This window comes from Emydura macquarii, unplaced genomic scaffold, assembly GCF_026122565.2.
Source record: "Emydura macquarii macquarii isolate MOO-44397 ecotype Brisbane River unplaced genomic scaffold, CSIRO-AGI_Emac_v2 contig_2768, whole genome shotgun sequence".
Lineage (NCBI taxonomy): Eukaryota > Metazoa > Chordata > Testudines > Chelidae > Emydura > Emydura macquarii.
This window is the reverse complement of record NW_027132905.1, coordinates 40,277,231-40,290,587: the sequence shown is the minus strand read 5'-3', so window position 1 is coordinate 40,290,587 and position 13,357 is coordinate 40,277,231. Positions and strand designations below refer to the sequence as shown.

General features: G+C 44.0%; 1 protein-coding gene across 4 annotated transcripts in view; it reads right to left on the bottom strand.

Annotated features, from left to right (window-relative positions):
• The window catches only part of MORN1 (MORN repeat containing 1), a 123,062-nt gene that overhangs the window by 92,493 nt on the left and 17,212 nt on the right, over positions 1-13,357 (bottom strand). For all 4 annotated transcript variants that reach the window (XM_067566745.1, XM_067566746.1, XM_067566748.1 and 1 more), the window contains exon 7: positions 5,973-6,069. In XM_067566745.1, the coding sequence (XP_067422846.1) occupies positions 5,973-6,069 (97 nt within the window). The remainder of the gene's footprint in view (positions 1-5,972; positions 6,070-13,357) is intronic.

The window sequence follows — 13,357 nt, the reverse complement described above, 5'->3', positions numbered from 1 at the left end:
CAAAGGACTACCCCGAGGACCCAACAGTCCGATGTGATTCTTGCCCATTCTGCGTAGAAAGGCCTTAATCTGTCTAGGAAGGGGCGGGGCTGATCCAGGGAGGCGGTAGGGGCGCCGCCCTCGGGCGCACCATCAAAATTGCCCCTTTCGCTTGCCCAATCCCTTGGGGGGCCCCTGCTGGGAGGCTGAGGATGAGCTAGGGGGCTGATTTCACCTTCTAAACCCCCTATTTCTGTTCCTACCCCTGCAGGGCTGGAAGGGCCTAGGTGGGGGCCTTGGTTGCTGCTGCGCCTGGGGCCATGACTGCTGCCTGGAAGCCTGGAGCGTGTACAGGCCCAGGGAGCGAAGCGTGGCCCTGGAATCTTTAAGATCGTGCAGCTTCGCATCAGTCCAATCCAAAAACAGGCCCGACCCATCAAAGGAGAGATCCTGAATGGACTGCTGCACCTCCTGCGACAGCCCCGAGGACTGCAGCCACGAGCATTGTCTCATGGCAATGGCAGAGGCCATTGCCCTACTTGCCGAGTCCGCAGCATCACTGGACGTCTGTAGTGCTGCCCTAGCCACTGTGATTCCTTCGTCCAGGACAGTGGTGAAGTCTGCGTTCTGGTCTTGGGGCAGGGCCTCAGCGAACTGTCTGAGGGAGTCCCACAAGATAAAATTGTACCTGCCCAGTAGGGCCTGATGGTTGGCAATCCTGAACTGCAGGGCTGCCGTTGAATAAACCTTCCTCCCAAACAAGTCCAGCTTCTTATTGTCCTTGTATCTGGGAGTGGATCCTGGATGACCTTGTCTGTCCCGCTGGTTGGCCACATCTACTACTAGGGTTCCCGGGGCTAGGTGGGTGAACAGAAACTTGAACCCTCGACCAGGACATAATACTTCTTCTCGGCCCCCTTCAATGTAGGGGCGACCGAGACAGGGGTTTGCCACAGGGCTTTGGCAATTTTAAGGACCCTGTCATGGACGGGTAGAGCCACCCTTGCTGGGACCTCTGCCCCCAGCACGTTAAAGAGGGTTTCCTCATCCTCCACTAACTCTTTGACCTCCAGCTGCAAGTTAGAGGCCACCCTCTTAAGCAGCTCCTGGTGCGCCATGAAACCTCTCAGTAGCGCCATGTGGTCTCTGGAGGCTGCCTCCAGGAAGAGGAGGACTGCCAAGGTGTGACCTGTGGCTGTTCCCTCCCCGATGACTGGGTGCACCCGTGGAGGGTCCCTCCCCTGGGTCCGATTCCTCATCCGAGGAATGGTCTTTATGGGCTTTGTCCAGTGTGGGGGCACAGACTGAACCCCCAACGATGGGACGGACTGTGGCCCCGGTCCCATCTGGACGCCCCATGCGCCCCAATAAAGCTATTGCTGCGGCCATTGACCCTATGGCCAACCAGGGGCTGGCTGCGGCACCGGCTGAGGTGTCTCGTGGGGGTGTCGGCTGGCCTTACGAGTGTCCCAATGGCTGCCCCCCTTTCGGGACCCTGAGCCACTGGAGCGGTGATACCGAGCCCACCTCCGGCCCTTGGTGCCGCTCCGTGCTAGGGACCATCCTCTCGATGCCTCCAACATGGAGGACGATGAGGACTGCCTCCGTCTCCATGATTGGTGCCGGCGAGCAGAGGCGCGCTCTGAAGAGCTTGATGTCATCGAACGCCATCTCAGCACCGACGACTTTCGGTGCCGTTTGCCCTTCAGAGAACGGGAGCAGTGCCACTGGGAGCTTTGCAGTGCCGAACCAGACTCCGGTGACCGGGTTCTGCGTTCCCTTGAGGGCGACCGGGTTCTGCACCGCATCTGTGTGGGCGAACTCCTCAGTGCCGGGCTCCCCGACAGCGACCGGGTTCTGCGTCGCCTCATTGCGGGCAACCTCCTTGGTACTGGGGATTGAGAACTGGAACTGTCCCCATGCTGCGTGGCGGGCCTCGAGCGGTGCCGCCTTCTCTGCGCTGCCTCCAGTGTTGGGGACCGACTTCGGTGCTGAGGGGGGCACTGGCTCGAAGAGGTATACTCGGAACGACTGTTAGGGGAACATCCTTGCTCTACCCCCGATGGCCATCTGGCGGGAGACCTTTCCACCCCTGCCAGGGGTCTCCACTGCCCTACGGGGGACCCCAACGCGGGTTTGCCCTGGGACACCATCCTCTTCTCCCTCGACAGGGGGAAGGGGTGGAAGTGGCGTAGGCAAGGCCAGCAGGGCTCTTGCCACCTGAAAAGCCTCCGGTGTCGACGGCGTCGCAGGGGCACTCCCCTACTCCCAGGAGTCAAGGGAGGCTTCCTGCTCGGAGATGCTGGCACTGGAGAGGACTCGACTGGCCGTGGCCGATGCATCTCTGCACTCGACCATGCCCTTACTGGTGGCGCAGGGGAATGTCTGTGCTCCGTGTGCTGCCGCTTCTTCTTCCCCGGCGCCAGGGATGCCTCTTGGCGCCAAGTCGATGTCGGTGCCGGGGATGCGCTCTGTACCGAGGACACTCTCGGCGCCGAGGTGGATCGGGGCGGCTTGGAGGCCGGGTGGAGCGCTGCCTCCATTAGCATGGCTTTCAACCGAATTTCTCGGTCCTTTTGGGTCCTTGGTTTAAAAGCTCTGCAGATCTTACATTTTTCTCTTCTGTGCTCTTCCCCCAAGTACTTAAGGCAGTGGTCATGGGGGTCGCTGAGTGGGAAAGCCTTCCCGCAGGAGGCACATGGCTTAAAGCCAGGTGACCCAAGATGGCCCGGCCACCCTAAGCCCTTCAGGGGCTTCTAATCTATCTAAACTAACATTACTTAACAACTACTTAACTAACTAAGGTATTAAAAGTAACAAAGTTCAAACAATGGGGAATGATACTTGCAAAGAGCAAGGCTAGTTCCAGCAACCGTCATGGGACGAAAGAAGGAGCTGAGGGGGCATAGGGCCGGCAGTGCCTCATATACCGTGGCATGCGTGTGGGACTCCAAGGGGCAACAGAGACGGCCCTATGGGATCTGCTAAGGGGAAAAAAGTCCCAGGAACCATGCACGGTGGCGTGCACTCACCTATAGCGGAATGGACATGAGCAATCACTCAAAGAAGAACCATTGCTCTAGAAGAATCCTTTATGATTTTATCTCCCAAACTGATCGCTAAATTGCTGGTAGTAGACCTCAGGCATCAATAGCTTTATGAGTTACTTATACTTTCATTCTAGATCTCCTTCTCGTTGGTGGTTGGTAAGAGATGAGCCACTACTTAAGCAATTCCCTTTAGTGGACATAGGCCAAACAAGGTGTGCAGAAACAGGGGTGGTGTCCTAGGCCCGAGTCTAACTCCTATTGAAGTCAATGGGAGTCTCTCTTCATTTGTTTCAACAGGAAGTGGATCAGGTCCTTAGTGATTGGGGAGGGATGACTGGATTCCCAACAGCCACATCTTCAGATCCCGGGAGGGGGGTAATTTAGTCCTTCAAGCTTCAGAAAGAGATGCACCAAGTTCCATTAAATTTACTGTGTGTGATCATTTCAGATGAGAACTTTGAAATAATATCTTATCCTTGTGTCCTAAGTAAAAAATTCCCTTCCCCACCTTCACTGACGTATGCTTTGTACCATTGACTGCCTCCTTCCACCACAGAAATGGATGCATTTTAATAATGTCATCTGTATATCGTTTGTGAAGAACTTTGGGATTATGTTTAAGGTACAATTAGAAAGCAGATATATGATTTTTGCACTAGTGAACAAATATGTGTCAGTGGATCAGATTATCAATCTGAAAACTGGAATAACAATTGTCTAGGCTCTGTTTTGTTTATAATGCATGTTATGAGACTGTATTGTAAAGAACAACCCTCCACTAGGAGGGGAATAGGCTAGTTGACCTTTGTTGCTCTTTTCCAGCTCTGATTTTTAGGAGTGGATTAACCTTGGCAGTTTCAGATTCTTGGAAAAGTGAACAATATTAATGCGCATTTCACAGAATCAAGGAATTAAACCAATCCTTTTCCATTTTACATACATTCAGGATTACCCTGGCTGGAGGTATTAAAATGTATAACTACGTGAAAAGGCCATGTACACTATTTTTTCCTATCGAACCACACAATTAAAACTCTCATCCAAGCTTTTATCATCTTCGGTCTTGATTAATGCAACATCCTTCTCTCTGGCCCTGACAAATGCAACCTTGCCCTGCTCAGATATGTTCAGAATGGAGCTGCAAAGATCATTTTCCCATCCTGTTGCTTTGATCGTGTCACCCCTCTCTTCACATCATAACACTGGCACTCTCTTCTCTATCACATCAAATATAAGTTACTCTTCACTTTCAGTGTCCTTCATGGCCTATCCCCACTCTGCCTATCATCTCTCATTCACTACTAAGATGTCAACTCCTGCTTCTGATTGGCATAATGCCAGTCTCCATCATTCACTTGTTACATTTTCTAACAAGCACCTTTATGCTTTGTCCCATGTTGCTCCTCATGCTTGGGAGGCCCCGCATAAATATCTGCAAAACTAATTAATTATCCTCCTTCAGAATTCTCCTTAAAACTCTCCTTTTCCATGATGCCTACAAAAAACTTGACAACATTAGGCTGCTGGTGTGCTGAGACTACTGCTTATCATGCTGACCAATACTGTCTCATATTTTCCTTATACTTCTCCTTCTGGCTGGCTGTTACCCATGAGTTGTTTCTTATCTCATACATAGACTGTAAAGTCTTTGGGGCAGGGACAGTCTTTTTGTTCTGTATTTGTACAGCACCTAGGACAATGGGGTCCTGCTCCATGACTAGGGCTCATAAGCAGTATGGTAATACAAACAATAATAATAAATAAAAAACATAATAATAATTCTACAAATTACAGTAGCCCACTTATCCTCTTCCACAACCCATTTCAGATTTCTTTCATGCTGCCCCCCGGACCTGGAACACCCTCCCTGAAAAGCTCCATTAAACCTCTGAATTCTCCTCTTCAAATTCTTTCTCAAAATCCATTATTTGTATGATATCTACAACTAATAACAGAAGGCTTGAGGAGCAATCAAATATAGATGATATATATCTCTGAAAATGCTGAGAAGTCAAAGGCTGGATGAGTGATCAAAGGGCGTTCCAAGGTGGTGTAACTATGCTTCACACAAAAGATGATATCCTTTACCCTAGATCTTCTCCCCTTTCCGTTGCAAAATGAGCCATGGAGATAATGCTGAAATAATAATAATTTCTAGAGGCCTGACAGCATGAGCCATGTGCATCTCCTGTGCCATATCCAGTCCTCAGCTAGAAGAGGAGACTGGCCTGACTTATAGCCTCTGAAGGGAAAAATAGAGAAATTCTAGGGGTCTTCTCTTCCCAAACAACTCTTCTAATTTCATCTTCCATTTAGCTCTAACGTTCTAATAAGTTTTCAGAAAATATATCCTCTTACATACTGCAACAACCATTTTCAGTTTCGAAACCATGATACATTATGTCCTAAAAGCTATCAGAATTTATTGGAAATATGTACATGATCTTCTAGTATATTTTTATCTAGGGTGGTTTGTGAAACAGTACATAAAGAAGCTAAGAAATATGCTGAATAATGAACTGTGGAAGAAATTATTTTCAAGTTGTGACCTCTGCTTTTTGAGCAGGACAATTTAATACCTGTTTTTTTAAAGCTCCTATATTATTATTTTTGTGAATAAGATAATGGCCTTTAACTCCAAAAACAGATGTGTGATTTGCTTGAAAATGAAAACAGCAGATTATTCTTCAAAAAAAAATTCCAAAGTAACATTTTATACTTCATTGTGGTTCTACATTTAATTTGAATTAATAGCTCCCTCCACACACAAATATGCCACTTAAGCAGCTACCGCTTTTACTCTTATGAACTACATGTTCCAGGCAAACTGAGTGCACAGATGATGCTAACACTATAGCCAGATCATATTAATCAATAGAGAGACAACCAAAGCATTATGTTGAATTCTTGTTAATAACTGGATAGCATAATGAATGAACGTACCAGCAGGGTAGCCATTGATCCACAGTCCATCATAGATGACACCAGAACAATGATTTTTAGTCCCCTGTCCATTGAACACATCATTTCTCCACTGTCCCTTCAAACAGAAATACACATTGATTTCAAATTTGTAACACAGGCTACTTTATACGGAAGGGATTATTCCAGAGGGTTCTCAATAGCAGAGTGGGTGGCCCTCAAGATTCTTTTTAAATACCCTTCCAATAGTTGTATGAACACGTTGAATGGGGGACCACACAACAGTCAAGGATTATGTGGCACTCCACAGTACACTCTCTAAAGAAAAAGGAAAATCAAGTATTTCTTGCAGAAGGTTTGTTACATGGGGCACTATTATCAGAGGGGGCTTCTGTGAAGAAATTACATTGCGCTTAAATGCAGACAACGAGTTACCACTTGGCACATGCAGAATAATGCACCATTTCTATTATACAGATTGTGAAGAGTGACATACTGGGCCAAATTCAATCCCAAATGTTTCAATCACTTACACCACTGCTGAATTTGGCCAAAGATACATAATAATACCCACACAAAGAACATGGTGTATAAGAAACATTAAATGTGCAAAGTCAAGCACTCAAAAGTTAGGGAATGCCAGAATTAAAGTTGCTGTGCAATCTTAATTGGGTCCCTGGTGTGCATGCCTTATGATACAATCTTTAATTATGGGACCAGATATTATTTTTCCACAAGACCTCTGCCTGATTCAGCGACTGGAATTTTGAGATCCACAGCACAAAGCAGCAATATTAGGTTGTATCTTCTGTGTGAACCAGCACTAGAGGGGTATGAGAGACACCCTTTTCTAGTGGGTTTCTCAGCTATTTGCTGACAATAGAGGAATGGTGAGACAGTCTGGCAGAGGCAGGGGAGCAGTAACTCACACTTGCAACACAACAGACAAAAACAACCAAAAGTTCAAGTGTGGGAAGTGAAGTGATGTTTCTATAATATTTGCCAATAGCTATATGTAGTGTTAAAAAAGGGAAAGTATGTGTTTCAGGCTCTCTCTTGCTCTAGGACACTGATTCCTTAAGCTCCGCAGGGTGTTAGGAGCTGGAGAAAAAACACGTTTTAAAGTCTCGAGTGATCTCACTTCTGCTATGCTGTTTCACTGCAAATTAAAATTTATTTATGGTAGGTTGTTCAATTTCTGGCTCTGCTGTGTGATAAATGGAGGTTGCACAAAACAAAGTGCTACTATAACTCTAAATTTGTCTAAACCACCTTCAAATTCCAGATGGATTTAGAGGTTAGAATTCTTCCACTATCATAGCAACTAGTATCCAAATTAGAGAGCAAGAGTGAGCATGGGCAGTTAAAAACAGTTCTGTGGAAATGTGTCTCTGCAGCAACTCACTTTATTCTAGTTTTTCCATCATTATTTTAAAGCATTCCATGGAAATAATTTGAAAACTAATTGCTTCGGAGTATAATTGTTAGGAAGTATGGAGTGAAAGTTTCATGATGGACAGGGTGGAAGGCTCTTCTGTTGTCCCACCCTACTAGCAGGTGTTGAAACCCTTTAGGGCAATGCCAGTTTATTTTTGTTGACTTGTTGTGGCAGGTGCAGCTCGTTAACTCCATTCAGGACAGAGAGGTACGGTTTTTAGGTTTTAGGACAGAGAAATTTCAATGGGAAAACTAGAGGGACAGTCATTCTTGGAGAGAAAGCTTAAGTTTATATATTTGTTAATATTGGCTGAGTTATCAACAACTACATATGTCAGAACGTATGTTTGGACTAAATACAGTCTATGTATGTAAACTGTATGAATATCCTGTATAGAGCAAGATATATAGGCTTACTGTATACAAATGTAATTATCAGAGCTGTAGTTCTGGGCCAGATTCTGATTCCTTACTCACACTGAGTAAAAATTTATTTCACAAGTAAAATTTATTTTATGCAGTAAAGTACTATAGAGTTAGAATGTGACCCTTTGCTCTTACAGAACCAGTGCCTCTCTTTCTACAGTTAAAAGAAACAACTCAAAGAAAAGATATAGCATGCATTTAAAAATTGCTAAATATACCAAAAACCAAAAAATATATGTCTTTAGCATGACAACATTTAAAATGGTGCTCACACTTCTAAACACTCACTAATACGTATTATGAAAGATATCATGCAGAAGTTAATTCAATCCCAGCAGCGATACTGGGGAAAGCCAGTAATTTCAGCACTGCTGTTACTTTCAGGAGAGTTAAAGACCATGCTTAACAGAAAAGCAAGGGAACAAGTGGTCACTCAGTAATGACACAGGCCTGCGGGGATTTGGCAAAGATTTAGATTTAGTATTTAGCTTTCAGAGGGGAAAATTATTATTATTGCAATATAAATGTATAGAAGAACAAATCACTTTAATTGTAAAAAAGTGAGGGGGAGGGGATGAGACTGGAGGGAAGAGATAATACTATGCTTCTTCTGAAAAAATCCCATCATCTCAATCTGGGTTGGAACTACACTGCTGGTAGCGATGGTGGTAACTAGTGTACATACACTACCAACAGGCATTGCCATTTTCGCAATGGTGTCATCTACAGTTGCTCTGAGGAAGGTTGGATGACACAGTCATTAAAACATTATTCAGCAGCCACTCCACTCCACTCCACCTGCAGAGCTGAACTGGTGATAGCAATGGTGGGAAATCTGAAGTTTAAGAGGTTTCACAATAACTGGAAATCTAATTGGTATATTGTGATGTCCTGAAATAATAGGAGACTTATCTTACTTTACTACATGCAAGTGTGCCATCATGATGGGGTGTTCGTTCCACAGATGCTGGGAAAGGGTTACTATGAGAGCCCAAATAGCCTGCCTGCTCACATCTGGAGGGAGGGCCAGGCCAAATTAGAGACAGAGCCCAGCTGGGGGAGAACAGGCTTGTTTCCATGGAGAGCTGGGTGAGGCCAGTTGAGGAGAGGAAGTAGAGAGTTTCTTTCCTCTGTTAGTAAGTAACCTGAAAGAAGGCTAAGAAAGGTAGCAAAGCAGACACGCTACTCCAGGGGTAAGCAGGAAGCCTGGCAGGCCCATAACCTGTCTCAACCCTAAAGTGAGAGAAGGGTGTGTCAGCCCCTGCAGAGTGGAGCTGTTGAAGGCACAGGAGCTTGAGATAAGGCATGGGAGCAAACTGTAGTGAATGAGGCACATTTATGAGGAAGTAGTGGGCAGCTGAGCTCAGTTTGGTCAAAGTTTTCATTTTGCTCACACATTTCTTTTGGACTCTGGCAGAGGACTTTGTGGCCTAGAAAGGGGCATGACTTTGCAAAATGGTCTGGCTGGAGGGCTTGGACCCTCTTATGGCTGAAATAGACTAAAGGACAGTAGTGGGACACTGAGGCAAAACTTGATGCAGTTCAACAGCCATCCAGGAGGGGGGTGTTGGAGCAGCAACTTTGCCACAGCCATAGAGTTCTACTGTGTATGCCTCTTTTTCCAGCAGCTAGCAACATGCAAGATTTTAACACTTAAAAAAGACATTGAAAGTAGCAGGTTATGCTATCATTCTAATGATCCATCATCCTCATTCATAAAGGTGCCTGTCCATCTTCTACCAATTGCTCTCTGTTTGGTTCACTCCTTCTGCTATGTAATTAAGCCACCTCTTTCTTTGATTTGCCTTCAGCCTCTCCTTGGCACACTTCCTTGTATCATCCTCTCTTCCAGATGGCATAAGGATGGGGGATAAGTGTTGCTAAAAGTTGCTTAGCAATGCAACACATGCAAGGTTTGGAAATGCTGACGTTCATAGAGGCGCCATCCACACATCACGTGTTGATAAGGACAGCCAAGATCGTGAACAGCCGGAGCCACAGAGGGGCCCTCAGGAAAACAGCCACCAGTCAGCCAGCCAGCAAGAGAAGGGAGTAAGAAGTGGAGGAAAAGAAACAGCCACAAGTTTCCAGACATGTTGTTTGGTTTTTTTGTTTTTAGTAAAACTCACCATTCATTGCTCTCAATAGATAGCTGTTTTTTTTAAAACACACACACAATAAGGCACATATAGTAGGTACCATTTTTGGTACCATTCCATCAGCCTATCGAAACCAAAAAATAAACAGAATAGTTCCCAATTAAGAGTAAATGATCATCAGGGAGAGTATTTGTCAGTTAACTATCAACTGAAGAAGGGTCCTTATCCTACTCAGTCAGTAACCAGAATTACACTCTGATATTTTTATAATACTATCAAAGATTTTTTTTAAACTCCAAGTTGAATGTGTTCATGTAAAATCTATTTTAAATTAAAGTAACAAATATGTTTGATAAGTAGATAAGAATGTTTAGCACCTCTACAGAGTAACATTTTCACATCACTATGTTATAACATTAATTAATCCTCACAACATGCTTGTGAGAGAGGTATTACCCCCATTTTACAAATGGGGAAACTGAGACACAGAGAGGTTAAGAGATCTGCCCTACAGCACCACAACTCAGAAATAGCTAGCTCCTGTTCAACAAAACTTAATCAATAGTAGAATTACAAAAAACACTAATGCAATATACTAGGGGCAGTTGAATGTTATGCAACTTCCTCACTGATAGCACATTTTAATTAATGTACAGATTTTCTGTTTTGATTTAGGAATTTTTTTATTTTTATACTAATTCTTTTCTTCAGTGGTGGTGGCGGAAAGGTATCTGCTTATGAATAAGGAAAAGGTGTTTTCAATGAATCTCAAGAAACAAGTATTTAACTTTTTTTATTTCAGGAAGCAATTTCCAGTTAATTGATGGTGTTTCCATTTCTAAATGAGTAGCTATTATACTATTATTATGATTAATTTTGGTTACCTTAGTCTCATCTTGTATGCTACTGACAGTGTATTATTTCCATATGCTCTAATTTGATTGATAAAAGCCCAAACATCTCCATTATCAAGCTTCAATCCATTGATCAGACTTACTTTCATTTGTATTGGAGTTTTCTTATTTAGTAGGCTAATATTACTTCTGTCCTTCAAACAATGACTGAAGGATGCACTGCTTTAAAGGATGTCTTTTATTAGAAACCAGATACCCAATTGGTGTAAATCAGTGTAGCTACATTGAAGTATGTGGAGCTACAGCAATTTATACCAACTGAATATCTGGCCCTTTATGTTTAGATACTTCATGACTTACAGTACCTATCTTCCTCTTCTTGCAAGCTCTGTTTGGCAGAATGTCATAATTTATCCACAATTCCAAGACCTACACTCTTAGTGCTAATTGATTAATGGCAAAAAGTTTACAACTTTTTATTTTTCCCAGGTTTCAAATAACTGCACAACATCTTGGAAAATTCTTTAAGTTATCTTAGTCTAACTGCAATAGCCACAAGAGATGCATGACGCAAACACCATCACTCTGTATAAAAACAAAGGTGAAAAGGGTGACTGTAACAACTACAGGGGTATCTCGCTACTAAGTGTAGCAGGAAAAGCTTTCACAAAAGTCATGTTAGTGCGCTTACAACAGCTGGTGAATCGTGTCTACCTGGCATCCGCTGGCTCCCTTGACACCTTCCGGGAGCAGTGGGCACTGACCGGGGCTCTCTGCTTGGTGTCCCCTTCTGGTTCTCTTTGATTGACCCTGTGACCCTCACGCCCCTTCCTGGATTTTTCATTAGTTGTCCCCAGTAATTAGTTGTATTCCGGGCTCAGTGGCTCCTCCCCTTAGGCTGGGGTAAGGGCCCACTCCCTGGTTTACAAATAGGATCACAATGAAGATTCAGGGCTGGAAGATCAACTATAGACATATTTTCTCCATGTCTACTTCAATAAAAGTGCAGAGAGCAAAACCGACAATTTACATTGCCTTTGTGGACCTATCAAAAGCATTTGACACAGTCAGGAGAGCAGATCTATTTGCAATACTACAAGATAGGATGTCCATCAACCTTGTTAAGTCTTATACGTTCATTTCATGACAACATGAGAGCAAATGCCCAGTTTGACGGGTGAACTTCGGACAGCTTTATGACAAAAAGTGGAGTGACGCAAGAATGTGTTCTTCCCCTACACTCTTTGGAATCTTCTTCTCAGTACTCCTGAACTATGCATTTAAGGATATTAAAGATGGAGTGTATCTCCACAAAAGATCAGATGAGAAACTTTCAATCTCTCATGACTTAAGGCAAAGACTAAAGCAAAAAAGGTGCTAATCAAGGAACTTTTATTCACTGATGATGCTGCCCTTATAGCCCACGATGAAGACCTACTACAAAAAGTCATGGACCGCCTTCCAAGTGCTTGTCAGGCATTTGCTTTCACCATCAGCATTAAGAAAATGGTTGCATTAGGACAGGGGGTTCCACAAGATCCTTTAATCACCTTAAATGCAAACCAGCTAGAAGTAGTCCAAAAGTTCAGCTATTTAGGTTCTACAGTGACTACCAACCTCTCACTAGAACTAAATGTTCACATTGGAAAGGTTGCCACCACCTTTAGTAGACTAACTAAAAGAGCATGGAACAACTCAAAGCTTACCATCAAGACCAAAATGCTAGTGTACCAAGCTTGTGCCATCAGCACACTCATGGATGGTGGGGAAAAATGGACAACTTACGCTCATCAGGAGAAAAGGTTACAACAGTTTCCACTTACGTTGCTTACACTGTATACTTAACATCAAATGGCAAGATAAAGTCACCAACACAGAGGTTCTTCAAAGGGCATGACAACCCTGCTCAAGCAAAGATAACTGCGCTGATTGGGCCCTCTGAGCAGGTTGGAAGATGGACACATACCTAAGGACATGCTAGATAGGGAACTATCAGAGGGAACAAGAACAACAAGTTCCAAGCTTCGCTATAAAGACACATGCAAGCGAGATATGAAGGAACCTGGAATTGATCCTGACCAATGGGAAACCTTGGGAAGTAATTATAACAAGTGGCACCATTGTCTCCATCAGGGCATCAAAGTCCATGACAGGAGCTGGCTCCTACAACTTGAAGAGAAAAGAGCTTTTAGGAAGCAAGCAGCTCCCAACCAATACACATATATTTGCAATAACTGCCAAAGATTACGCAACTCTTGGATTGGACTATTTAGTCACACGAGACATTACAAACCATCTACATCATAGACTGCAATTTCCACTATATCCCGCAAACGGAAGGATGCCAATCATTAGTTTAACTTAGATGATAAAACTATTATGTCCATTTACCAAACAAGACATCAAGGCTTCAAGTTCATTTCACCCTTCCATGAAATAAAGCAAAATACATGATATTCCTTGTATTTAAAATCAATAAGCATGGGGTGCGCGGTAGAGGAATGTACTTCATTGACCTCTTCTCTACAAAAATACATGGGGTACATACATATTCCCCAACCAGCTATCAACATAGAAAACATTTTAGTGT